The 25075-nt window shown below is 42.6% G+C and overlaps 2 protein-coding genes across 2 annotated transcripts; both read left to right on the forward strand.

Annotated features, from left to right (window-relative positions):
• The first annotated feature begins 171 nt into the window (after positions 1-171).
• On the forward strand, positions 172-14730 carry EFCAB14 (EF-hand calcium binding domain 14). The gene is made up of 11 exons (XM_021528981.3): positions 172-473; positions 1350-1498; positions 4522-4667; positions 6266-6364; positions 8028-8138; positions 8715-8795; positions 9654-9845; positions 10514-10594; positions 11435-11546; positions 11918-12049; positions 12871-14730. Exons 1-11 carry the CDS (start codon positions 295-297, stop codon positions 13044-13046), a joined length of 1458 nt encoding a protein of 485 aa, XP_021384656.1. The 5' UTR covers positions 172-294; the 3' UTR covers positions 13047-14730.
• Positions 14731-15973: 1243 nt separating this feature from the next.
• Positions 15974-24610, forward strand: ATPAF1 (ATP synthase mitochondrial F1 complex assembly factor 1). The gene is made up of 9 exons (XM_021528932.4): positions 15974-16184; positions 17215-17323; positions 17877-17927; positions 18625-18687; positions 19318-19368; positions 21167-21214; positions 22116-22211; positions 22808-22915; positions 23827-24610. The coding sequence occupies exons 1-9, from the start codon at positions 15994-15996 to the stop codon at positions 24019-24021; spliced, it is 912 nt and encodes a 303-aa protein (XP_021384607.3). The 5' UTR covers positions 15974-15993; the 3' UTR covers positions 24022-24610.
• Positions 24611-25075: the final 465 nt, after the last annotated feature.

Raw genomic sequence — 25075 nt, forward strand, 5'->3', positions numbered from 1 at the left:
GCCCGCGCGGGGCGGTCCCGCGGCGGCCAGTGGGAGCGCGGCTTGCTGGCAGGCGGGCGCGGCGCGGCCCGAGCGGCCATGGCGCGGGCGGGGCGGGCGGCGGCCGCGGGGCCGGGCGAGCCGCCGCGGGGCCGGCGGGGGAGCAACAGCCGCGGCCCCGCGGAGCGCCTGTAGCCGCCGCCGGGCCGCAGGCTGGCCAGCCGGGGCGCGCTGGCGGCGGCCGAGGAGAAGGAGAAGGAGGAGGAGGAGGCAGGCGGGAGCCAGCCGCCGGCCGCGCCGCCGCCCCACAAGAGGATGAAGAAGCGGAAGGAGCTGAACGCCCTGATCGGCCTGGCCGCCGACGGCCGCAGGAAGAAACCCGCCAAGAAGGGCTCGGGGCACCGGCTGCTGCGCACCGAGCCGCCCGCCTCCGACTCCGAGTCCAGCTCCGAGGAGGAGGAGGAGTTCGCAGGGGCGCGGGGCCGCTGCGGGAAGTGAGTGCCGGGCGGAGGGCCCGGGTGCGCAGCGGGGCTGGAAGGGGCTGTGCGAGCCCGGGGACGGCCCGGGCACACCCGGAGCCGCGCTGAGCGCGTCCGACCCCGCAGCTCGCCTGTCAGGGGATTGAAGCATCATCGAGTCGCAGAACGGCTTGGCTTGGAAGGGACCTTGAAAGATCCCTTCCTTAAAGATCACCTAGTTCCACCCCCCCCAGCCACCCCCAGGGGCAGCTCCCGCTGGACCATCCTCTGGCTTTTTATTATTTTGTTTTTTTCTGTTTTGTGCTCGCCGCAGCACAAGTCCCTGTGGACTAAATTTGGGGACAGCTCCTGGAGATGCTGGGTGCAGTTATCCCTGTGTGCGTGCGTATCGTGGCACTGTCCTGCGAGCTGGTTTTCTCGGGAACGTGCCAATAAATAAGCTTTTCTGTTAAGTAACAGCATTAATAATGGGCATCTGTGCATACCTTAAAGTAGGCATGTCTCGGGGAAATCTGAGCTTTCACAATTTAGAATGCTCTAGAAGTACTTGCCTGTAACATTATGGTAATACCTTGTCTTGAAGTGTGTTTTTCAAGCTATCAAGCAGATGTGCCTGACATAAGTTTATGTCAGTAGAGCAGAATATTTCAGTAAAGGAAACCTGACAGCTGCTTTTAAATATGCTAGATGTGCCTACTGAGGATAAACTGAGTAGAGAGTAACAGCCCTGGCCTGACTTTATTTGTTCCTGAAAATGCTCTTTGTTAGCCCCTTGTCAGCCAAAAATGTGTGTTGTTACAACACTGTCCCTTACTTTGCTGGAACAGCATTTAAAATAACACTTTTCCATGCACTGCTGTACATTCACAAGCTGTTATTTGTTTTCTGCAGGGGAGATTACCTGCGATGCTGCAGGTTCTGTTACCCTCTGTGTGCGTTCGTCATTCTTGCTGCTTGTGTGGTCGCCTGTGTTGGCTTGGTCTGGATGCAGGTGGCTCTCAAGGATGATTTGGATGCAATAAAGGAGAAGTTTCGAACTAGTAAGTATGAATGTAACTACTATTTCACATTTTATTTGGGCAGTATGAAGAGTTTTAGTTGCTTGCCTGCTCAAAGTCTGAAAATAGAGTAGACAACATCTGAATTGAGGAGTGCTCTGAGCCATGAACACAGAGACTTGGGGAATCCAAGGTGAATGTTATATATTCTTGCCTGCTCTGTATCTTTTGAGGAGCAGGGACACTGGACTGGCTGGGCCTGTAGTTGCTTGTATAAACATTTCTAAAATTCCTGATTTTGGTCTTCAAAGTGCTCTCTTCCAAAGAAAGACCCTGTTTAAAAAGTTCTGATCAGACCTGTCAAAGCAGTCTAGGGAATTTTGAAAAAAAAAAAAAAATCAAGAAAAATTATGTTGTCTTTAACTCTTAAAACCTCTGATACTTGCTATGGAATTACGGCAATTGGAATGTTGCTTCAGTAATATATTTTCTCTCTGTATGCATGTTTATTTTGCTTGCACTGACATGTTCTTGTTCAGCTTTTACATCAGGTTATGTGTGGTGTAGAGTTAATATGTTTAATACTTTGAAGTGTTTTGCTTGTAAAGCTCAGGTTTTGTCCGTCCATGTCAAGATTTCCATGCCAAGATTTTCACTGTAATAACTTCTATAGGCTGAGGTATAACAAATGGGGATATGTGCATGTAAGGTATGCCCTTGGCTCACTGTACCTCACCCCTGGGTACAAGATGTGTTCTGGTGCCTTATATTAGGAGTGTTTAAAATCCTGTGTAGATTGAAAAAGGTAAGCAAAGGTGTTGCCTTGGTCGTGATAAAAGAGGCGTTGAGGAAATGTGTGGAGAAGTTCTTGGTGTTGGTGTTGAGGTGTTCCTGTTCAGGCATGTGAGGTGAGGAGTTGACTGCCAAGGTGGAACAGGGTGGCTGATTGTGAAAGAATTGCTGATAGATGTGCTTTTGTGTTAAGTGATACTGAACTCTAAAAGTTAGCTGCAGTTGCTGTCCACCAGTTCTGCAGGATACCTTCAGTTGCAGGTGCTGCTTTGTGGCCGGGAGAGTTCCCAGCAGTGGCTGGGAGAGTTCCCAGCAGTGGCTGTTCCTGTGTTCTGGGTCAGCAGCTGCTGCCCCTCATGGACTGCTCCCCTTTAAGGGTGTGCTGGTGGTAAAAGTTTTGCAGGAGGACAGCGTTTGTTGGCTTTGGTGTAGTTAAATTTCATCATTCCTGTTCAACACAGAGCTCTTTGTTAAAGCAGCTGTTCTCCCTGAGTGTGTTCTCCCTGTTTGGCAATTACAGATGGCCTTGTTTTCCTCTTAATAGCTTTGATAGAAAAGCTGTGCATTTAATACTTTGCTTGGTGATAAACGTGTCAGATTTCCTTGCCATCATAATACCATGCCTAGAAGCTGGATGGGAGCCTCATAATGAGGCACAGCATTTAAATACAACAACAAAAAAAAGCAGGCAGCAAGAACAACCTGGTTCCCAAACGTAACATTTTGTCTTGGTGAAATGTGTGGGTGAACAGAGAAACAAAGGCATGTGACCCATCTGTTGTACAGCAAGTTTGGAAAAGGAACCTTTCTCTGAATCTTCATCCAGACTTTTTTCCCCATAAGAGCAGATGTTTGTGACAGTATTGGTATGTTCTGCCATTCTTTGCACAAAGTGAGTGTAGGATGAGTGCTTTTTATAAACAAGACGTCTTTGCATCAAGTGTCTTTGAAATAGGAGGAAGTCATGAGTGTTTTCCCTTCAGTTGTCAGCAATGATACTAAGAACATGTGGCATTTAACCTTCCTAGTGCTGCAAAAAACTTCAAGTGGAGTGCCACTGTTCACTGTGAGAGTGACAAAATGGAAAATAATTTTGCTACAAGGGCCTATGAAAACATGAGATTTAGTGTGAGCTGCTTGTATCAAATGCACAAATTAGTTCTCAGTCTGTTTTGGCTAACATACGCCTTTTAAGATCTTACTTACCCAGAAGCATTGTTTGGACCTGGGTGATCCAGTGGATTTCTTTGCACCTGGAAGGTATTTTTAGAACTTGCTTAAAGAGAAGTGAGGTAGGTTTCTGAATATGCACAGCTTTCTAATTTGGTGTCTTTGGGCACACTCTACAGGCTTCTCCTATTTGACTGGATGGGTCACACTTGGAAATTTGTTCTGGGATCTGCCAGCTACACATCACAGAGGTCCCACTGCTCTTGGCAGTCTGCTCTGAACCATGGCTGTTGTGGGGCCTTCAGAGCTGCCTTACAGGGTGGATATGGATTTTGGAGGACTCTTGTCATCTTCATCTCAAAACCTTTGCTTATTTGTTTCTCAGTCCTAGGGGTTTAGGATTGTCTCACAGCACAGCTAAACAGCTTAGTCACTGCAGATCTGGAAGAGCTGCATTTCTGAGGCTCAATGGAATTGCTTTGAGCTGCATGTTTCCCCCTTCCTGTAGTATTAATTGCAGTAGTAACTGACTTAATTTCTAGGGACCTTGTTTACTGATTTGTTTACCAACAGGTATTAGTGCCTAGGCTTACACATTATTTTTGCAGTTGTCTTTCTGTCACACAGAGCAACTAATTACATTAGTCTCCTTGGAATTCACTTCATCCTCAGCAGCCCCTCTGCAGGCTTGAAAAGGACACTGAGGTTTATTTCACCTGCCTCCTTTACCCTGGGACTGTTGGCAACTCTTTTATTCACAGGCCCATTACTGTTTCCTATTCCCCTGTGGAGGTAATGCAAAATAACTGCACTAAATAAAGACCTACTGAGGTTTGCCAGAATGACAGGACTTTGCAAAGCGTTAAATTTAGTACAGTCTCTCTGGGTTCTCTCTGCAGATATTGGTACTCCTAAAACAAAAAAGAGCTGTCATTCTGAGCAAACACTGAATTTAGACTGGCAATAAAACCTGTATGTAGAAACTCTTACTGCCTTATCTCACTGTTGTGGATGTTGCTGTTTGTAATTTGTTTTACACCTTTTAGTGTTGTTTACTTGGATTTTTGTTTTGGTTTGCCTTTAATTATTTTTCATTTTTTTAGTGGAATCTAATCAAAAGACATCATTCCAAGAAATTCCTAAACTGAATGAAGATTTGGTGCAGAACCAAAAGCAGCTAGAACAAATTGAGACTGGAGAACTGGGGCTGAGTAAAATTTGGATAAATATCACAGAGATCAATAAACAGGTGAGAGGGAATCAGTCCTTGGTTTTCAAAAAAATAAAATATTCCATTCAGTTATTTTTAATGGAAATTAATTTTATCTAAGGACTTCTGTGGCCAAATACGTAGCTTTTATTTTTAAAGTTCAAATAGAGTATAAACCTCATTATAAACAAGCAAGAAACATCTTGAGCATCCAGCTGGGCTGGAGACTGATCACAAAAAGAGAAATTGCATAACTGGTGGAGGGAGTTCAGGCAGAATTTGAAAGAACCAGGAACTGTGCAGTTCTTAATTTTCCTGCCAAATAGTTGTGATGCTTCTGATGAGAGATTTGACATTTCAAATTCTTGAGATCATTTTGTGGGTGTGGAAAGAGTTACCTGACACAGGTAACTGCTACAGACTATGGCCTGGTGTCCTGTGAATATAAAACCTGCTCACACACACTCAGCCTCTGAGCTGATGTAAATGTTGGCTCTGTTGATGGGGCTAGAACTAAGCCACTTACCAGAGAGCTCTTTGCTCAGCTGCTCTATTAACTCACTCTTCAAATGAAGCATCCAGCAAGGCTTTTACTGAAATTTCTGCCCTGGAGGGTAAAAGTTCAGAGCTGTTCACAGTGAATCATATCAAGAGGTGTGTGTGGGGAACTCTTCTTGACCCAGGTGCTCTGGTTTAATTTGTTAGAGTACTGAGGTGCCTGCTTAGATTGATTTTTCTTCAGTCCCATGTGGTGGTTAAGTGCTTACTGGGGCACATCTGAAAATTTGATTTGCTTTCTTTAGCATCTCGCTGTTGTAGCCACAGTTATTCAGGCTCTTCATGAGACTTAAAATGCTCTTATCTGCACCTGACTTAAAGACACTGGCATGTGGTTCTTGCAGGCCCTCAGGTTACTTCAGGGTCTGGTTAGAATCTGTGTCAGATCTTCAGGGGATCAAAATTTTCTTGCTGTTTTTTATCCGTGAATTGCTGGGATGTGCTGCTGGGAGGAATCTCAGCCAGTGTTCACAGCTGTGAGCTAGAGAGTCTGCATGCCAGCTGGTTAACATTGACCTAATGCAAAATTAGGATCTTTTCCTCAACTTGCAAAACAGCATTGTTCTTTAACCAGAAGAAAGTGAGTTTTAGTCTCTTTTCCACTTGTCTAGCAGCGGGTTTGGATGATAGGTGCAACTTTGCCCATCACTCAGCTGGAGAGGTTGCATGGCTTTGCTGGGTTTTGCCAGACAGGTGTCATTGCTAAATACAGAGGTGGGTGATGGTTTCCTCCACATGAAGACTTCTTGCACAATTTTAAGTCTTTCTTGGGCAACAGCCTGTCCCTAAGAGGATGACTGTAAAACTGGCAGAGGTACCTTACTGAAAAGGAGGGGTTTCTGTGGCTTTCATTTGGTTTTAAACAATAGTAAAAAAAACATGCTTTTTGCAAGAGGCAGAATATCTTTAATGTAGCCTAGGCAGGATTTCTAACCTAGAGACAGGGGTAGGTTTTGTGTGTACATGTATAATTTTGTATTGCCTTATGTTTTAATGTTTTACATTAAGCCGTCAGTACTGGGGGAGGTCAGAATCAGGTTTGTGCTGCCTAATTTTAAGTACTCCTTTTTTGGTTTTAGATATCAGTATTGACCTCAACAGTAAATCATCTCAAAAACAATATAAAATCTGCTGCTGACCTGATTTCTCTTCCCCTCACAGTAGAGAAACTTCAGAAGGTAAGTACTGTAAACGTGGCTATCACTAAATGTGTTCTGTGAGTTAAGCTGCAGCTGGGCTCTTGGGGATAGCACTGACAGCAGGAGCTACTGGAGTTGCAAGGAGTATTTGCTTTTCTTGTCTTTAAAATTTGACTTCATAAATTGTATGGTCCTGTAATAATGTGTGGTAGGTAAAAAAATTTAAAGGCCTTGCTTATTTATCCCTTTTGGAGATGCATTTGTTTGTATTCTGCTGTCTTTTGTACTTTGGAGCTGATCTTTCTGGTTACTTTCCTTCAAGTTGCTAATCTTAATATCATGTGAGACACTTGGAAAACTGCATGCAAGTATGTGGTTTGTTTAGATTTTTTAATTGGAAAATGAAATGTATTGCTTTCTGTTAATACAATACCTTACTGTGTGCCTTACTGAGCATTCTTTACAAAGAACTGTCCTGTTTATTTAGGTTAAAAGATTGGCTTCTTGAAATGTACCTGGTTATTCCATGGCAGTTCTATTTATTTAGCAATAAACATTTATGTTGGGCTAACAGCTAATGTTAGTCCAGTCTTTCTAGCATCATGGGTTTCCACATCTCATTTCCTATCCCTACGAAATTAATGTATAATCAACAAGCTATTGATATGCAAAGCAATGAGTGTGGTTTGGCTGATGGAGCTGCCAGGATTTCTTTTTCTGGGAGGAGTACAAAGCTGTTTCCTAAGCTCCTTATTTGCTGCTACAAGCAGGCTGGATTTTCACTGTGTCCTGGTCAGAAGCAATTCTGAAGGGGTGTTGTTATCAGGGGTGTGGCAGCAGGACCTGGGCAGTGATTGTCCTCCTGTACTGGGCCCTGGTGAGGCCACACCTCAAATCCTGTGCCCAGGTCTGGGCCCCTCATTTCAGGAAGGACATTGAGGGGCTGGAGAGTGTCCAGAGAAGGGCAGTGGAGCTGGGGAAGGGTCTGGAGCCCAAATCTGAGGAGGAGCAGCTGGGGGGTGTTTAGCCTGGAAAAAAGGAGGCTCAGGGGGGACCTTATCACTCTCCACAACTCCTTGGAAGGAGGTTGTAGTCAGGTGGGGGGTCAAGCTGTTCTCTCAAGTGACAAGTGATAGGACAAGAGGAAATAACCTCTGTGCCAGTGGAGGTTTAGATTGGATAACAGGAAAAATTTCTTTGCTGAATGTGTTGTCAAACAGTGGAGCTGCTGCAGTTGCCCTGAAGGTATTTAAAGAGCTTAGTGACGTGGATTAATGGTAGACTTGGCATTGCTGAGTTAACAGCTGGACTCAGTCTTAGGGGTCCTTGCCAACCTAAGTGATCCTATGACAAGATTGCCTTTCTTATGTGGGATTTGGTTTTCTTGAGCCTTTTTCCTTCCAGGTACCATTCCTGGAAATAAGGATGCCTGCTGGTGTTAAAATCCTGTAAGGATTACTGAGGGAATTCCTCTTGGGCAGTGGCTTTTGTTCTTGAGGTCCTCCAGGGCACAAATTGCATTGGGTGGAGTTTGCAGTTTTGAGTGCAAAAAAACTTCCCAATTCTTCAAAGTCATGTGCCTGATTTTGTGGCATTCTGCCTTCTGTTTTTTCACTAACAAAACATTGTGTTTAGCTGGTTGGTATTTTGGGACAGTGCAGTTTGGGGAAGGCTGAGTTTTCTGTCATCTTTTTTATTGCAGACTGTAGCCAACATAGGTAGCACCCTTACCAGTGTGGCTCATGATGTTGAAAATATACAGACAGTTATTGAGGAATACAAGAAATCCATAGAAATTCTCCAGAATGATGTGGTAAGAAAAATGCACTGCTTTAACACTGCTTAATATGAAGCAAGTTAAAGAAATGCTTTAAGTTTGGGGATGTCAGACTATCAATACAGTTTGTTGGTTGAATTAAGAATCTACATAAGGATGAAATGACTGAATGTCTTCAGAAGAAACTACTCACTGTATTTATCCTGACCTCTCACTTGGGATTAACAAACTGAACTGATAATTACAGTTTTTCAGCTAAACTGCAATACAAGAATACTTGCAGATAAAATCTAAATTAGACACATAATTAAGCTTGATTGAGTCAGTGGGTGCTCTAAAAACATTGCAGATATGGCAGCGTGTATGGAAGCAGTGAAATGTGTATCATATTACTTCATTAAATGGGGAAGAGTTAATTAGGAGGCTTTAATAAAAATAAATTTGGACCTTATGTGTTTGAAAGAGAAAACTATTAACCTAGTTAAGATACTGCATGCACACTAAGACCTGAGTGACTGTACTTGTAACAAAACATCCTTAGCTACAGTCTGCCAGTTATTAAACACTTATTCACAGGGATTTTGTAACACAATTTTCTACTTCTTTCCTTAGAAGGAATTAAAACAGCTGCCTTCAGTTCCCTCCACTGTTGTGCCAAGGACTGAGGGAAATCAGACAGAATACTGCAAAAAGGTATTTTTCTCCCTTGCATAAGGAATTTTGGTACAATTGTCATGGATATGTAACTTACCCGTGTGTTTTGCAGTGTTGTAGTGTGCAAAAAGTATGTTTTTTATCAAGACAATGTAGATAGCATGCTTTAAAGCAAATAATAAGGTAATTTTGCTCTAGTGTGTTCCTGTGTATGTGCAAACAGGAAGGTGCCCTGGTCTGAAAGTGGGGTTTTTTTGTGTTCTGACTGAGTGAGGAGTAAAAAGAGTGAAACCAATATCTGACAGATTGTAGGTGTGCTTTGCTAAAGTAAATGAAAATAAGGCTCTTAGTAGAGTGGATTTTATGGCAGGTACTTGCTAATCTGAACGAACTTGGGAGTGGCATGTACTGAGTCACTCTTCACTGTAATGAGGTAGGGAAAACAATAATTCAGCAACCAAAAAAAAAGAAAAAGGTTAATGTGTAGGTGTTTAGCTGAATGGGTTGGAACAGAATGATTACATTTAACACAGTCAATATCTTCCTCAAAAATGAATCCTGTATATAAATATGCCCAGTACATGCTTTCTTGGGAATAATCATTGTTGTGCTTACAAAGCTTGACCTGGAAAATTAGATGAATAGACTTTCTGTGTTCACTGCACAGCTGAAGTGATTATATTAGCCACAAAAAGGTTAGCCCCGGGGAAGAATCTCCGTTTCAAACTTTCAGAAAGTTGGAATAGCTTTCTGGAAGCTTCCAGTTGGATGTTTTCAGTGGTGTCAGTGGAGAGCCAGCCCAAAGTCTGCCCAGTTAAACTGGGTCAGTCATGTTGTTAATAGCAGGAGTTGCTACAGAGGTTGGGTAAACTGAGACATGCTCTGTTTATATTTCAGGAAAGCCAGGCACTGCATGCAGCTTTGGAACAGCTAAATAATACTGTAGTGGTGTACCAAAAGTTGAATGGCATCAAGCTTCTAAATATGGATTCAGCCATTGGCAACCTCAGCCGGAAAGTTGCGCTGTTGGAAAACTCTCCCCTGGTTGTGAAAAATCCAGACAAAAGAGAGAACTCATCCACCATCGTGGTAAGTGTTTGATGACTCAGGGTGTCTCCTCAGGCTACCACTTCCCTTACCCTGCAGATACAGCTTTGTATCTGCAGTGTAAGGGAAGATACACTTCAAAATGTCAGAGTTAAACTTGAGATATTTAGGAGTTCATTTATAAAAGGCTGGAATTTGTTCCTGAGCAGATAACCAGTATTAAGAGTGTCTCAGTATTCATTACTTTCCAGGAAGGTGTCCAAAACACTGTGACATTTAAGAGTTGGGTGATTGTTTTATGAGGCAAGATTCACAGACTGAGCTGAGCTTTAGGAATCACTCTGATATAGGTGTCTTAAGACCCACTGAGGGGCTAAGTGGAACTCTACCTTTGTTCAACAGTGGTTAAATTCTGAAAAAAAAACAATAATAAAAAAAGCCTCCTGAATAAGTTCATACATTCTTCCAGTGTTTTCTGCTTGGCACACTGGGGTCAGTCTGTGAGAGCATGTTCTGTATGTTTAACAACAAAGAGACATGCTGACATTGCTGTGGTAAACTATATAACCCATTTTTGTGGCTTCATGTTTATTCTATAATGTATCTGCCCTGGATTATCTCTGCTTAATGTCTGCCAAATTTGAAGGAAAGAAACTCTTTTATAGAAATTGAAAAGCACATGAATAAACTCTGTGGTGTCTTTTTGCTAGGGGAATAATGCAACTACCTCTCTAAAAGTGAAAAATGAAGATCAACTAGATAGTGAAACTCAGTCAAATGAAGAACTGAAGGTAAAGTAAGAAAATACAAGTTACACTGGATTAGTAGAGCATGTAATTGTCTTTCTAAAGATGTTTTAAATGGACCTTAATTGAGGAAAGGTCTGCAGAGAGGCACTAGTGGAGTCAAGGACTTGCTGAAAGCCCCTCTCAGTAATGGTCCATGACTGGCTGGCAGTGAGTATAACTGAATGGCCAGACCGTGGGCTGGGATAGGAGGGGATGCTGCTGAGTTCAGTTGCCATCTGCTGGAAAGAAGGTGGGTGGGTGAACAGGCTGCACTGTCAGTTCTGGGCTTGTACTGATGTGAACTTGACCTATCATTGGAATATACCAATGAATAGAGTAAGGGAGCTGCAGATTAAAAAATCTGGGGATTTTACTTTAGCAGAGATGCAGTGGCTCCTGCACAAAGGTATTCACTACTGCAGACAAACCTTTGGAACAATGAAGCAGTTTAGTTAATGTGTAAGTGTTCACTCCAAGTATGCTTGACTGTTTTATATTACAACTTTCTGGTGTCTTGCTCTTTTCTGTGGGAAATACAGAAAGTAAATATCAGATTCTTTTGAAATGAGTGTATGCAAAATAATTGCCTGTTTTTCAGGTTGAAGTACTGATTCTGTTGTTTTCCTGTAGACCATGTGAATTTATTGTCTCTTCCAATAGATTATTTATTTATTTATTGTTTTTAAATTGTGTTTATAATTTTAAACTTCATCAGGCTGGATACCTCAAAGTCAGTCAGAAGTGCTGACAGATTTTAAGTAATTACCTTTTCTAGTGTTCTCCATCTGCTGAAGGGGTGCATTTTAAGATTTTTTTTTTTTTTTATTTTGGGTACATATGCAGGAAGCAGCAACTAGAGATCCTCAGGTATCAAAACTAAAAGAGACTCTTCAGCTGATCAGTGCTCTCACAGGCAAGTCAGAAAATGACAGACCCAATGAGGCATCAAGGAATGGTAAGAATGTCTTGTAACAGTAATCCATAAGCTTGGAGGTTCCCTGTGTAATTCAAAGAATTGCTAATTAAGGTGGATAATTAGACCTCAGAGTGGGGAGCAGAAAACACTCCCAAGTCATTCTTTGTATGGGAGTTTATAAATACACACCTCCTAGTGTAGAATGAAAGATTAAAGCTGTGTGACTGTCTCAAAACTGTTCTTTCAATTAAGGTAAAAAGGAACAACACTGCTACGTTCTGAAATATTGCAGCATTCTTATCCCATACAGCTACTGTGAAAAACAAATCAGTTGTATTGGATTTTTGTTTGGTTTTGATAGCTGTAGTTCTGTAGAATTAGTAAGACTAATAGAAATTGTTTTGTAACAGTTGAAAGTAGTCAGAGTACTACAGCAAAGCCCACAGACCTTTCAAGGGTGGCTTCAAGGTCAGCTGGTGACAACACAGAGAGGAATGGGCAGCTGAGCCATCTGTCCTTACCAGGAATTTCCAGCATTGAAGGTATGTCCATTTTAGGCTGACCTTTTCTTCTGAATATTTCATGTAAATGTTTAGGAATAAACATTCTGGGAGGTGCGAGGTCAGTTTTAAAAGCTTGACAACTATTGGTTAAAAAAAAAAAAAGAAAAGGCAATTAAGAAAAAAACTGAAAGAAGAGCATGTAAAAGAAAATAAAATTATATTTAAGCAGGAGTGTGCATTGTTAGTGAATTATAATTGTTTTGAGTATGAAAGTATTACATTGAGTGCCCCAGAGCCTGGGAGAGAAGTCAAGGGCAGAATTAAGATGCTGAAGGAAAAAGAAGTAGCTATGAGTGTGTATGTTCTGGGGCTTCTTTCTGTTCTGTATTTTCCTTGTTTTTTCTGAGAGAACACTGCCTGGTCAGATGAATGGTTTCTGGATCTTGCTGTTCAGTCTCTTCAGCTCCTGAAAGGGCAACTCTTTGCATCAGGAAGTGAATAGACACTTCCCTTTATATCATCTGTCCTGTTGGTATAGCAACAGTCATTCAGAGCTTGCTTTTGTGGGGGATCGCTGCATCTGTATGCAGTCAGTGGTTGTAAAATGGGCTGTTAGTTGTAGCCAGAAATAGGGATTACTTTGTCCAGATTTAGTGTCATTTAATCCAGAAATGTTCATGCTTTTTTCTCCTAAACTGTTACCAGCAGCTTGTGACAACACAGGAGCAAACTCCTCACTCAGTGTTGCTGTATGTAATTACTGGGTACTAAGAGTCAGTGCTGTAAAACTGGGAAAGCAGCTTATGGGATGTTCCTCTGTACCTAAAGGAGCTGTTTCTCAATCCTTGTTCTCTTTGCAGATCTTCAGAAACTGTTTGAAAAAGCACCTGCTGATGCTGATGGAAAACTCTCATACAAAGATCTTCAAAAGCTGTTTGGCTCCACAGCCCAAGAATCACAGAGCTTTAAGGAGTTTGACACAGATGGAGATGAGAAATACACACTAAAAGAACTGAGATTAGCATTAGGTGTATAGGGTGCATGTTTAGAAATGTGATACTGGTGGATGTCACTGTAGCTAAAAGAAGCTACAGGACATGAAAAACTACAGCTGCACCTTCCCAGTGTTATACTAATCTTTGGAGCTAAATTACTGTACACATTGCCACCTCTTTGTTTCAGCTGCATTTATTGAAAAGAAATTTACAAATTTATATGTCAGTAGGACATAATATTGGGACTTTGTTAAAATCCAGAAAATTCCCAAACTTGGAAACATTTTCCTCTCGTTATTTCCTTTTCAAAGGAAGTTATTGCTTATAATTTAAAATGTGTACATACTAAAATAAAACTATGGTTTTATATTTCACTGAAATTTGCCTTAAATTAGAGAGCTGCACTTTATGTAGAGCAGAAGGAAAATCTGTCTTGTGGAGATGGGCTGCTTCTGCTTGTAAATATTTGAGATAGAGTAAATTATGGATATTTAAGGACAAGTTGTGTCAGGGACTGTGTTGGTAGTAAGCTGTTTCTAATGAGAGACTGAGCTTGGAATGGAAGTTTAACAGATTCACCTAAATTTCTGATTTTTGCTAAGTATATCCATGAAAAAATTTGGCCTCAGAGCAAAGCAGGAGGGATCAGTCATGCCCATCTATAGCAGGATGTATTTTTAAAGGGAAGAGTTGAAAGTGTTTTTATATCACGAGCCTACAGGAGCAATTAACTTGCCGAGTGCTTGAGTTTTCACTTCAGCGTTGTTTAAGCTTTGGTGTGTTGCATTCAGATTATATTTTGTGAGATGAGCCTATTTATTTTTTTTAAATGAACACATTTAATAGCTTTAACAGATGCTTAAGAGGTAAAAGCCTACAGTGCAGCCTGCTGAGCAGCACCTGAGCAGTTCCCATCTCAGCGGTGCTCTGCTACACTCCAGGAGTGTGAGTGGGTGGGAAGGCCCAGAGAACCCTTGTGAGCTTTTTCCTGATTATTGTGACCCTGATCCCTTCTTGGTACCTTTATTTTTTGTGTCCTTGCCAGCAGGATGTAAAAAGCTGTGTAGGCATGTGCAATTGCATCATCATTCTCTACTGACACGTGGTTTGTAAGTGAGGTTTCCTTACTAGAGGAACTTAAAAGATTTGTTCATAGTAGTGGATCTGAACACAGAGTTGTATTTATTACCTTCTGGAACATAGAAAAATGACTTTTGCAGAGGGGATTCTCTCTTTCAGGCTAGATCAGGGCCAAGTTGGGTGATTTTGCTCACAAATATCATTGATCTTGTTAAGAGTTTTTTTGCATGATTAGTGAGTTGAAATTGCCCACCTCGCTGAAACATCCTTATGAGGAAGTCAGTTCATAATTGTTCATAATTGTTGACTTTTATATAACTTTAGACTGGATGATCTATCAATAATTATATTTTGGAAGAATGAATCAGCAAAGGAATGTACAAAATGGAACCCTGTTACCCATTTCCTAGGCTTCTTTCACTGTTGCTCTTCCATCCTGTTTGGGTAATGCAGATACCACCCAGTACCAAAATGCTTTTGATGTGACATTTGAAAACACCGTATTTAAAAACAAAACAAAACCAACCAATCTTGGTTTCAGAGAGGACAAGAAGCCAACACTTGCTTCTTGCCACTTCCCATACCTTTTTATACATTACTGTATAAATCCTTTACCAAATAAAGAAAAAAAGCAATAAAATGTAACCATTCTGATATTTTATTTGTACATACTGTATCATAGCCATATGCCAGAGTTTGCAAAATATTTTTGGAAGTTTATTTGTATGAAATTTAACTTTACCTTAAAATTGAAAAGATTATAGTACCGCCTTGTTAATCTTTCAGTGTTTTGTTTTGTTGCAGACTGCTTTACTTCTGGAAGGCTTTCCAGAAAGTAGCAGTAGTGGAAATGCCAGCTAAACCTGATATGTGCCGTTCCACTGCCTGTGCCCAGGGAGCTCAGCTGGGACACAGCTTCCCAGGGCTGCTTCTTAACTTGCATGTCGAAGGCACAGTCGATGGCTGATTGCTGTGGTCACTTGTAGGATGGGCTTGTGCTGTCAATTAGACAAAACCCGAGCATCCCTAAGTACAGTGGTCTGTTTGTGCTGCAGCTGGGAGCACCGGTCCCATCCCAGCGGGGTTTGTGCTGCTCTCCATCCCGCACACTCCCAAAGCCGTGATGGCAGGCGTGGCCAGGGCTCTTCCTGTTTATTCACAGTGCAGGTGAGAAGCCGTGAGTGCAGTAATAAATACACTCGTCCGGATCGCCTCCCTGCCCTAACTGCAGCTGCTGGCGGGGTACCAGAGGGGCGGCAGGATGCTTTGGGTAGCGACTCCTTGAGGAAAAGGCGATAACCGACTGACATCAAAAGCAATGAAGTGAGAACAAACAGCAACAGGAAAAGAGTTCTGCCCTGCCCGGCCTTGCTGCTGTGCCGTGATTCCTGGGTTCGCTTTCGGGCTGTACCTGTGGGTTTGGGTGACCGCCACTGTGTCCCTCCCGCTGCGGGTACCGACCTGCGCGGGGAGCGGGGCCGTGCGCGCCGCGCTTGTTCGCTCCGTCATGTATCGCGGCTTTGCTCGCAATAAAAGCTCCTTGAACAGCGTGCGGCTCCGGCCGGTTCCTGGCAGGGCAAGGGGGACGCAGCGGGGCGCGGGGCGGGCTGAGGGGAGCGGGGCGGAGCGCGGAGGGAATGAGGGGAGCGGAGCGCGGGCCGGGCTGAGGGGAACGGAGCGCGGAGCGGGCTGAGGGGAGCGGAGGGCGGAGCGCGGGCCGAGCGGAGGGCGGAGCGCGGAGCGGGCTGAGGGGAACGGAGCGCGGAGCGCGGAGCGGGCTGAAGGCGGAGCGCGGAGCGGGCTGAGGGCAGCGGCGCAGAGTGGAGCGGAGGGCAGGCCGGGCTGAGGGCGGAGCGGGCTGAGGGCGGAGCGGGGCGGAGCGCGGGCCGGGCTGAGGGCAGCGGAGCCATGGCGGGCCCGCTGTGCCAAGGCTGGGGCCTGGGGGCCGCCCTGCGGAGCCGCGCCGCGCTCCGGCCGCTCGGGCTGCTGGCACCGCCGGCTCGGGGCGTGCTGGGGCCGGCAGCGGGGTCGGGAGAGGCGGCGCTGGAGGAGAACCCCTTCTACGGGAAGTACCGGCACAAGATCCAGGAGCTGCGGAGGTGCGCCTGAGGGAGGCCGGGGCGGGCCGCGCTGGGCGTGCGGACGGGCGTGCCTGCGGAGCGCTCTCCTGGAAGGGGATGTTCTGTCTGAGCTTTTTCATTAGTTTAGGCCAATTGCCTTGAAATTCACATGTAGTCGACACCAGGTCAGTGTATTTCATCAGTATTCACTACATGAAATTCACATGTAGTCGATCACCAGGATCGTCTCCCGACGTGGTCAGATTGATGAGAGACAGTTTTGCGAAGATTAAATGAAAATTTTAAGTTAAGAACATGAATAAATATCATAGTAAACTTTTTAAAAGGCCAAGTGACGTTCATCACCCAGCAATGCTTTCCACCTTTGTAAATCTTTGGAACAGGCCAAGACTACTCCAGCTTTGGAAACCATTAGAGCAGGCAAAGAGTATTCCAACTTACAGTCTTCCATCTTATTATAAAGAAGGATTTGAACAGAAAGTGAGTAGGCAGAAGTTGAGTCTTATTCTAGGAGTAAGTCCATCTTCTGGCAAGACCACAATAAAACAGCCTATGGAAGAATCATGGTTTTGAATTATCCTGATAAAGATGGATTACCTTAGTTAGCAATATAAATTAATGAAGCAAAAGACTTCATAGACTCACTTACAGAACCGTGGAATGGCTTGGTTTGGAAAGCACCTTAGAGATGAACCACTTCCAACGCCCCTGCCATGGGCAGGGACAACTTCCACTAGGACAGGTTGCTCAGAGCCCCATCCAACCTGGTCTTGTTGGAATGCAGTGCCAAAAACAAATCCAAAGCCTTGGGTCATAGGAGATATTGTGCAGCAGCCTTCACAGTTTCTTAACTGTGCATTGATTTTTCCTGTTTATTGTCATAATTAAAAACTTAAGATTATTTAAAGCAAACTGGAATGTTTTAATTCTATGAATTTATGTCCAGTTGGACAAGGAGCAGGGAGTTGGACTTGCACTTACGGGTCTCTTCCAACTCGAGCTGTTCTGTTGCTCTGTTGTACTGTTAACAGTCCCTGTTCCAATTCAGGTCCAACCCAGATGTGTTTGAATCCCGTATGGAAAAAAGAAGTGAAGTGAAAAAGCAGCCCGTGGGACATTCCAAACAAGGAGAGTTTATCAGATGCATGGAGGAAAAGGCAAGGCCAATTTTCTTTGTAAATCACATACATTGATGCTCTGATGTTATTTTTATGGGATCAGCATAATGCTACAAACTTGAAGTATCCCTATCAGTAGGAGCTCTGAAATTTCACTGTGTGATGGCTAAAAGCATTTTTCTGTACTCCTCTATATTATTTTTTAGACTGTGAATTCTCTGCTTAAGTTTAATTAGTTTAAGTTTAATTAGTTCCAGATTATTTTGGCCAGAGGAGTGACAGAATCCTGCATTTATCATTTTTTTAGTGAAAGCAAGAAAACTGTTCAATAATATTGGATCCAAAATGCATAATAGTTTCCTTTTGACTAATCATTTGTGGCCATGAAATTCATAATACACATTAACTTACTAATCTTATTTACTTCATCTAATCAATTACTTATTTTATTAAAAATACACTGCAGTGATTTTCAAGAATCTTGAGCTCCCACTCGAGTTTTTGTCAGCAGGCAGGTTATGTGTGGCAGGGAAGGCAAGTCCATGGTGTTATGTCATTAGCTGTAAAACTAAAGAGGAATGTTTTCTTGCAGGCAGAACGCTTGGGCAGCAAGACATCAAAGGGAGGATTCACAAAGGATAAGGTAAGAGAAATGAGCCCATGTGCTAGGAGGGGACATGGTGGCAAGGCAAGGGTGTGGATTAACTTGCATTGCCACAGCCAGTTTCAGTCAAGAACATAAATCTGGTGTTCCTTATGCTGCACGTAAGATCTTGGTTTACTGTTGGGATCCTGTTCAGCCTTAAAACTCCTGGCACTCTGGACACTTTTTTTTTTATTGCCCTGTCCTTTTTCTGTGACACCCTAGAAATGCCTTCCAGTTGGGGCATCTATTCTGACATTAAATGGAAAGGGTTAAGCTCCTTTTACAGCATGGAAATACATTTGCAGTGATCAGCCAGCCCAGGGACAAGAGAATTCTATTTCACATTCTTTTATTTCAGTGAATCTTCAGTGTAAATCTGCCAAAGAGCACATCTTTGAGATGACTGAATGCAAAATGCTGCAGCTTCTCTTGCAGCTTCAGTAGAGATCTGCACAGCTGAAGCAAAGCATGTGCTGTGTCCTGAAAGAATCTATTCTGCCTCGGTGTGTGAATCCACTTCTCAGTGTGTTGCTGCTGGATTTTATTTGGCAATTAAAGGGATTAAGTAACACTGTAAATTGAATCAAGCTCCTCTAGGTTGATTTTGTTCTCTGTAATTGCATCCATTCATTCTGGATTCTTACAAGGTCAGGGAATTGCCATCATGCCGGATTCTTTATGCTTTCTCTTGCAGACACTTGATTCAATTCTTAATGTTGAGATGGTGAAAGAAAAAACAGCAGAGGAGATAACACAGGTGATGGATTTAAATTGAATAAACTTTGCTTCACATCTGTGCTTAATAGTAATCTATGTGTAAGGATGGAAATTTTACTTAGACTGAAGAATAAAACACAGCCTGGAAGTATATTTACAAAAAGCATATTCACCTGGGTATCCATAGGAGAAGATAAATTTTTCTCCATCTAGGTAAGTCCTCCTAAGATGTGCTAGGAGGTACGGTACACTGGGTATTGCCATCCTGCTGTGGTGAAGAAAGACTTAACACAGAGGAGCATCATGCAAAGATTTGCTTTCTGTTGAAAATGTTTTATATGTTCTTTATTTAAAAAACCACCACCACCAAAAAAGCCAACCAAAAGTCATTAGTGTGACTGTTGGGAAAAATGTGAGAAGCACTTCTGATGGTTAATAAATACTGAGCCACCTCTGAGCCCACTGCTGATTTCTGTTACCTGGCTGGAATCTGCCTTTGGTAAATCTGGAACCTTTGCAGAAGTATGTTGCATTAGCAGGAAAGTCTGTCAGGCTTGATTGAAAAATGACTTCCCAAAGTGCTTACAAAGGTTAGTTGATTTTTAAAGCATTTAATATTATTGCTAAATGCTGGACTTTAACTGAATCTCATCATCTTTGTTTTCTGCAGATTTGGAATCAGTATTTTTCTGCAAAAGACACAGTTTATGCTGTTATTCCTGTAAGTACTTCCTCTATAGTTCTGCACTTGAAAAGCCAGCATGCAAAGCTTTGCTTTCCAACTGAGATTCTGCTGTTTTTAAAAGCAGTCATTAAACGAAAGTGAGGTTTCAAGAACAAGCTTACTTTCTGGCCTGAGTGGTTTTATTGCCCCAAACAAAGGCTCTTGTTTTCAGAAATGCATTTCCCTTTTTTTCTCACTCAGAGGAGTCTCAATGAATCAAGGACTTTTTTCTGCACACCTGGCTAGAATTTCCAGGCTTACTTTAATACAAGCATTCAGCACTTTTTGCAAGTCCCTAGTGTTTATTAAGTAGCATTTGTATTTTTAGAGTTATTTTTCTCGGAGTTGCTGGTTTCTTTGCCCTCTTCCCTGCAGCACAGGCAGCTGCCTCAAGGTTTATGTGGCAGTCCAAGAGCACTTGGCTGGTAACGTGCATGTGGCTAATCACTTAGAACTTACTTTCATACATTTACAATTATTGGCAGCACTGTCTTTCTTGAGATTGCAGGGTGTTTCCTGAGATAAGATCATACTTCTTACTCCTGATAACTTTTCCAGATGTTAATTGTTCTTAGTTTGCATTAGGCTGAAGGAGACTTTTTTCACTTTGGGGATTTCTCTTTATTCTTTTCTTCAGGGTCATTCTGTGATTGCATCTCTTAAATCTGTCTTTTCACAACTGTGTGTTCCTTGAGTTCTTGAAACCTCATTTAGATCTGGGGTCTGATTTGTAATTGTATTTGGCCCTTTGAGCTGCAGCTGAATTCAGTGGGAGGCAGTATTCTAGATGTGTGATGTGCTATACGCTCTGAAAGTGGAAGTGTGCGATTTGAAGTCAAGCAGCCGCATGTTTTGGTTTTCCCAGCGTGTGGATGTTGTGAAAATAGTTTGACTTGCACTTTTACTGTAGCAGAGGGCCAAAGCCAGGGAGTGCTATTAAAATGTAGGTCTTTCATTAGTGGGGCTGGCACTGTGCTTTGGTGCACTGTTCTAGGAGGAGTGTTGGAAGCTTTTTAAGGCTGCAATGCAAACCAGATCCCAGGCACATTAGGAAGCAGTTCATGGTGTCATCGAGGGGGAAAAAACCCCTTTGTCTTTTGCCAGAAGCTTTTTGTTGGCTGAAAGAAAGGCCTTGCATAATTCTCCCATGCTCAAAAGTACACACGAAGGAATTTCTTCTTGATGAATGGCATATGTTTTCTTTCCTGAACACCTAAGAGTAGATATTAATACAGTGCTGGGAAGCAAAAAAAAAAATATTAGGCAAAAGATCTGGGGAAACACAGAGAACATACGAATGAAATTGCCAGGCTTCATCAGGGCTGAAATAGGGTTGTGGTTTTAATTTAAACCTAAACAATAAGTATGTGATTGAGTGTATAGATGGGCTGCATTTTTATATTGAAGAACAGATGACAATGATGTAAATTCACAATTTGGAGCCAGGGATGTGTTGTCTCGCTCAGCTGTTGACACTACATTATGCAGTGGAGCAATTACTGAAAGAGGATGTAAGCCTCAGGCTTGGGGCCCCCAAATCCAAGGAATGAGGCTCTGGATCCAAGGATTTTGCTGCTGCATCTTAGAGATAACCTTGTTAAAACAGGATGCTGATGACTTTTAGGTAAATAAGAACTAAATGCAGCTTTCCAAGCACTCATTGCCATCTGGCCCCACAGTGGGACCTTCTCTAGATGGAAGCTGTACCCTGTAAAGGTTAATGAGGTGATTGTGAGCAGCTCTGAATCCATGTTTGTGGTATGAAAATTGAACTTCTCTTTCTCCTTCCCCAAAGGCAGACAAGTTTGATTTGATGTGGAAGAGAGCCCAGAAGTGTCCATCGGTACGTACAGCAGTGAGTGGTTGTAGAGCTGTAACACTTCTCTTCAGAGCCTGATCCATTCACTTTTAACCCTCTTGTGTTCATATTCATTGTAGCAGCCTGAGGTAAAATCCAGGTGTTCAAACTATTGTCCTGGTGCTCAGATAAAGCAGAGCCTATTAATTTGTATGAAACAGTTTGATCTGGATAGAAGAGATGGAGGGTTGAGAGAGCAGCAGCACAGAATCTCCCAGGGAGTGGAGACCTTACTGGGTTGATGGATTAGTCCTACCTACTTCACTTGCCAAGAGCAAGATCAAATGTATCTGGCTTCCTAAGCTGCTTGGAGATTGGGTGGTTATTTATAGCCTAAAGTGCATTTCTGTACACTGCACTGGCATTCAGTCAGCTGTCCTGTGAGATTTTCTGTTCCCGTGTTGTCCTTCCCTTGGTGTGGGAAAACGAGCAAGTCTGTAGCCTGTGGAGCTGTATTGATAGGCTGTAAATGTCCAGACAGAACATGCTTGCTGCCTGTTCTGGAGCAGCTGATAAAATGACTGGATTAAATACTCTGCTCCTTACCTTATTTTTGACCATTTCTGCTGTTAGTTTTCTAGGTGAGAACAAAAAGGTCAGAGGCTGAATGTTCTCCACTCTCCTTCCCTTTTATGTCTCGAAATACTGACAAAAGTATTTGTCAAGATATTTGCTAATGAATTAGTATTGATAGGGTAATTGTGCTTCATTGTGTGTTTTGAAGTCTGATTTTTGTTGTCCTGTCACTTATGATGGGACAAAGAAACTCTTTATTCTGTTGTGGTTCTCTCACTAAAGCATTAATGCTGGAGGCCAGTGTGACACAGACATAATTCTGTTCTGTGTAAGAGAAAATTGATTTGGTTTTTTTATAATTTCTCTGCAGTTTCTGTATGCTTTGCCAAGAAAAGAAGGCTATGAGTTCTTTGTGGGGCAGTGGTCTGGAACAGAATTACACTTCACTTCCCTGATAAATGTTCAGGTGAGTGTTTGAGATAAAAAGTTCAAAATTGACCTAGGATCCAGAAATAGATAGTATCAGCATATTGCAATATATGGTACTTAATAAGTAGTTTAGCCAACAGGTTAAACTGGTCTAGCTTAACCTGAAGAGAATTATCATGGTAATAGCTGTTATTAATTATGGTTTAATTGTACATTAGTTACAGTTAAATTAGTAAAGTTATGGGTATTAAGTGTCTCTGTAGTGTAGAGGATAATGAAGTAGAAATTCAGTAGACTCAAAACATGAGCAAGAGCCAAGCTTTTTAGAACTGTTTGTGCAAGGTACTTAGAATAGCAGTAGATGCTGTAAGATTAAATATCTTCCAAAAAATTGTGGGCTCTTTTGAATGCAGAATGGTCTTTAGTCATGTTAAAAAACAACCTAACACTGCAAATCCCTTGTTTTCTGTAAATACCAAGAATAATGAATTTCTAATTAGAACTGGCCCTTAAGCCCTGGGAAGTAACCGCTTCTGTGGCAGATAATGCTCAAAGTTTTGTAATCAAGCACCCAAATCTGCAGTGGGGTGAAGGTTTTTAAGGGATACTGACAGGTTTCTTTCTCTCCTTCAGACCCAAGGTGAAGGTGCTCCAAGCCAGTTGGTCTTGTACCATTATCCTGATCTGCAGAAGGACAAAGGGATAGTACTAATGACAGCAGAAATGGACTCCAAGTTCTTGGTAAGACAAGTCTGCTCATTGGCTTCCTTCATTTTATGCTGCAACTCCTCTTACAGTTTTGAACTAAAATCAAATTACAGTGAAGCCTTTCAAAGACCCTTTGCCAAAGAATAGTCTCACTGTCTTACTTTAAACTAATGTACTTAAGGCTAGGAAAAGCCAGAAGGGAATCATCAGTCTTTGGTGATTTCAGTTCATGTATTCTTATTTTTTTTATTTGGGTATTATAGTTGATAGTTGTAAAAGAACAAAGCTTCTGTTTTTCTTACTAACAGAAGCAAATTTAAAGGAAAACTGTTGCTACCTGCAAACAAGTTAAAACAGTGTTTGAAGCTTAATCCTGTTGGTCAAAGCAGGAGACTCCAGAGTTGTGTGTTCAGTTTGTGCACACTGTACTCTTTCCCTCTGTGTGGGAAAGAGACACACTATTATTGGCATAACAGTACCAGTGCCTGGACTGGTGGTACTGGGCACTCTAGTGGTGGAACAGAATTATTAAAATATCCCTCCTCTGGCTGACCTCCTGACTCCCCTTCTAAGTCAATGAGTGGAGTAATTGGTAATGCTTTTCTTTTTCCCTGTTGGATCTCAGAGCAAACAATCAATCTTTGCAAGTAGGTCAGCTGTAAGAAGGGAAAAATGAAGACTTGGTGCATCTTGCAGTGGGCAGGGATCACAAAAGACACACTTGGCCTCTGAGGCAGATGCACAGAAGGAGAGTTGCTAAAACACACACGGTGCTGAAGTGTTTAAGTAGGTCAGGAGCCCCAGGGAGGTGGTTTCTTAAGAGATTTGCTGAACTGAGTGACTCAGAGTTGAGCCACGTGGGGAGTAGGAGTGTGGCATTTCTTCTGCAGTGGGACACTGGCACAGTCCCACCCTGATGGTGACAGCTCTGTTCTCACTCCCAGGGGGTCCACGATGCCCAGTGCTTGGCCAGCCAGGTGCAGCTGTTCTATGCTACAGATCGCTCCGAGATCTATGGATTAGTGGAGACCTTCAACCACAGATCCAGTGAATTCAAATACATGTCAGTTATAGCAGAGCTTGAGCAAAGTGGGCTTGGAAGAGAACCGAGACCTGGGCAGGCTTCTGACAAGTCATAGAGCCTGGCCTGTGGTGAAAGGAGCCAGCAGAAGAAGGGGGTCCTAGGAGGGATGGTCCAGTGGCTTCTGTATTACCGCTTGGGTTTGACCACAGAAGGAGTCTGCAGACATCTTGGGAGAATGACAGTCAAGCCTGTCTGGCACTGATGCAAGATGAGGACTTGGGCCATTTGAACAACAGTAACTAATTGCTAAAAAATGGAGCCCAGTACTTCAGTGTAACTTCATCAGAAAGAGCCATTTTCCGTGTCTTGTAACTTCCTGCTGCCTGCTGGATTGTGGAAATCTGAAATAAAGTGACAAAATGGGACTATGTAACGGGCTGTACTGACATCAGGAAAGAGATGACAACCAATGTTTATTCTCAGTAAATGTATTTTAAATGCCCTCCATCATTATAATTGCATGGTTCAGTGCTTTTTAATCTGTGTGGAATTCATACAAGCTTGTCCATCAAGAAGAAAGAATAGGAGCAATGGTCTAAGACAGACATCTCTTTGTTTCTTTGTGAGGTTTCTTACACAGATATATATTGTGGTCTGGGCTTTTCTCAGGATTAAAAAACCACTCACTAGATTTGTTCTGGGAACTTTCCGCTTCGTAATTGATTTATTAATTGTATCCTGTTGTGATGTTTCTGTCTTTGAAATGTTGTTTTTGAGCAGTATGAACATGGTTATATTTTTAATAGTGTAGAGGAATCATTGCCTGTTTTACAGGATTATTTTTTCTCAGGCTGCCAACTCACAAATGGCATTTGAAGAAAAAAAAATAACTCTTGTTCCCACTTCAGGAAAGACACTATCCATAATAAAGGAAAGATGGACTGGCATAGTGACAGAGAGATTCACTAGCCAGCTTCTTGTTTGTCAAGTGAAAAAAAAGTCTTGGTATGAAAATGCAGAGCCACTTTAACACAGCAGTGATGGTAAGAGCATGACTGCAGCAGGTTGGGGGTTTTAAACCTGCCCCAAGCAAAAGAATCCCAAGACTGATGCTTTGAGCTTCTCTTGTGTTCATTCCCAGGAGAGGCAGCAGCACATGCATGGACAAG

Source organism: Lonchura striata, chromosome 8, assembly GCF_050655825.1.
Source record: "Lonchura striata isolate lonStrDom1 chromosome 8, ASM5065582v1, whole genome shotgun sequence".
Classification (NCBI taxonomy): Eukaryota; Metazoa; Chordata; class Aves; order Passeriformes; family Estrildidae; genus Lonchura; species Lonchura striata.

Bases quoted from the DNA above. Each gene is read 5' to 3' on its own strand.
- EFCAB14 (XM_021528981.3), top strand. From the start codon at position 295: ATGAAGAAGCGGAAGGAGCTGAACGCCCTGATCGGCCTGGCCGCCGAC. The intron at 6,365-8,027 runs GTAAGTACTGTA...TTTTTATTGCAG, and splicing joins CAGTAGAGAAACTTCAGAAG to ACTGTAGCCAACATAGGTAG. The intron at 10,595-11,434 runs GTAAAGTAAGAA...GTACATATGCAG, and splicing joins AGTCAAATGAAGAACTGAAG to GAAGCAGCAACTAGAGATCC.
- ATPAF1 (XM_021528932.4), top strand. From the start codon at position 15,994: ATGGCGGGCCCGCTGTGCCAAGGCTGGGGCCTGGGGGCCGCCCTGCGG. The intron at 16,185-17,214 runs GTGCGCCTGAGG...GTTCCAATTCAG, and splicing joins AAGATCCAGGAGCTGCGGAG to GTCCAACCCAGATGTGTTTG. The intron at 18,688-19,317 runs GTGATGGATTTA...TGTTTTCTGCAG, and splicing joins CAGCAGAGGAGATAACACAG to ATTTGGAATCAGTATTTTTC.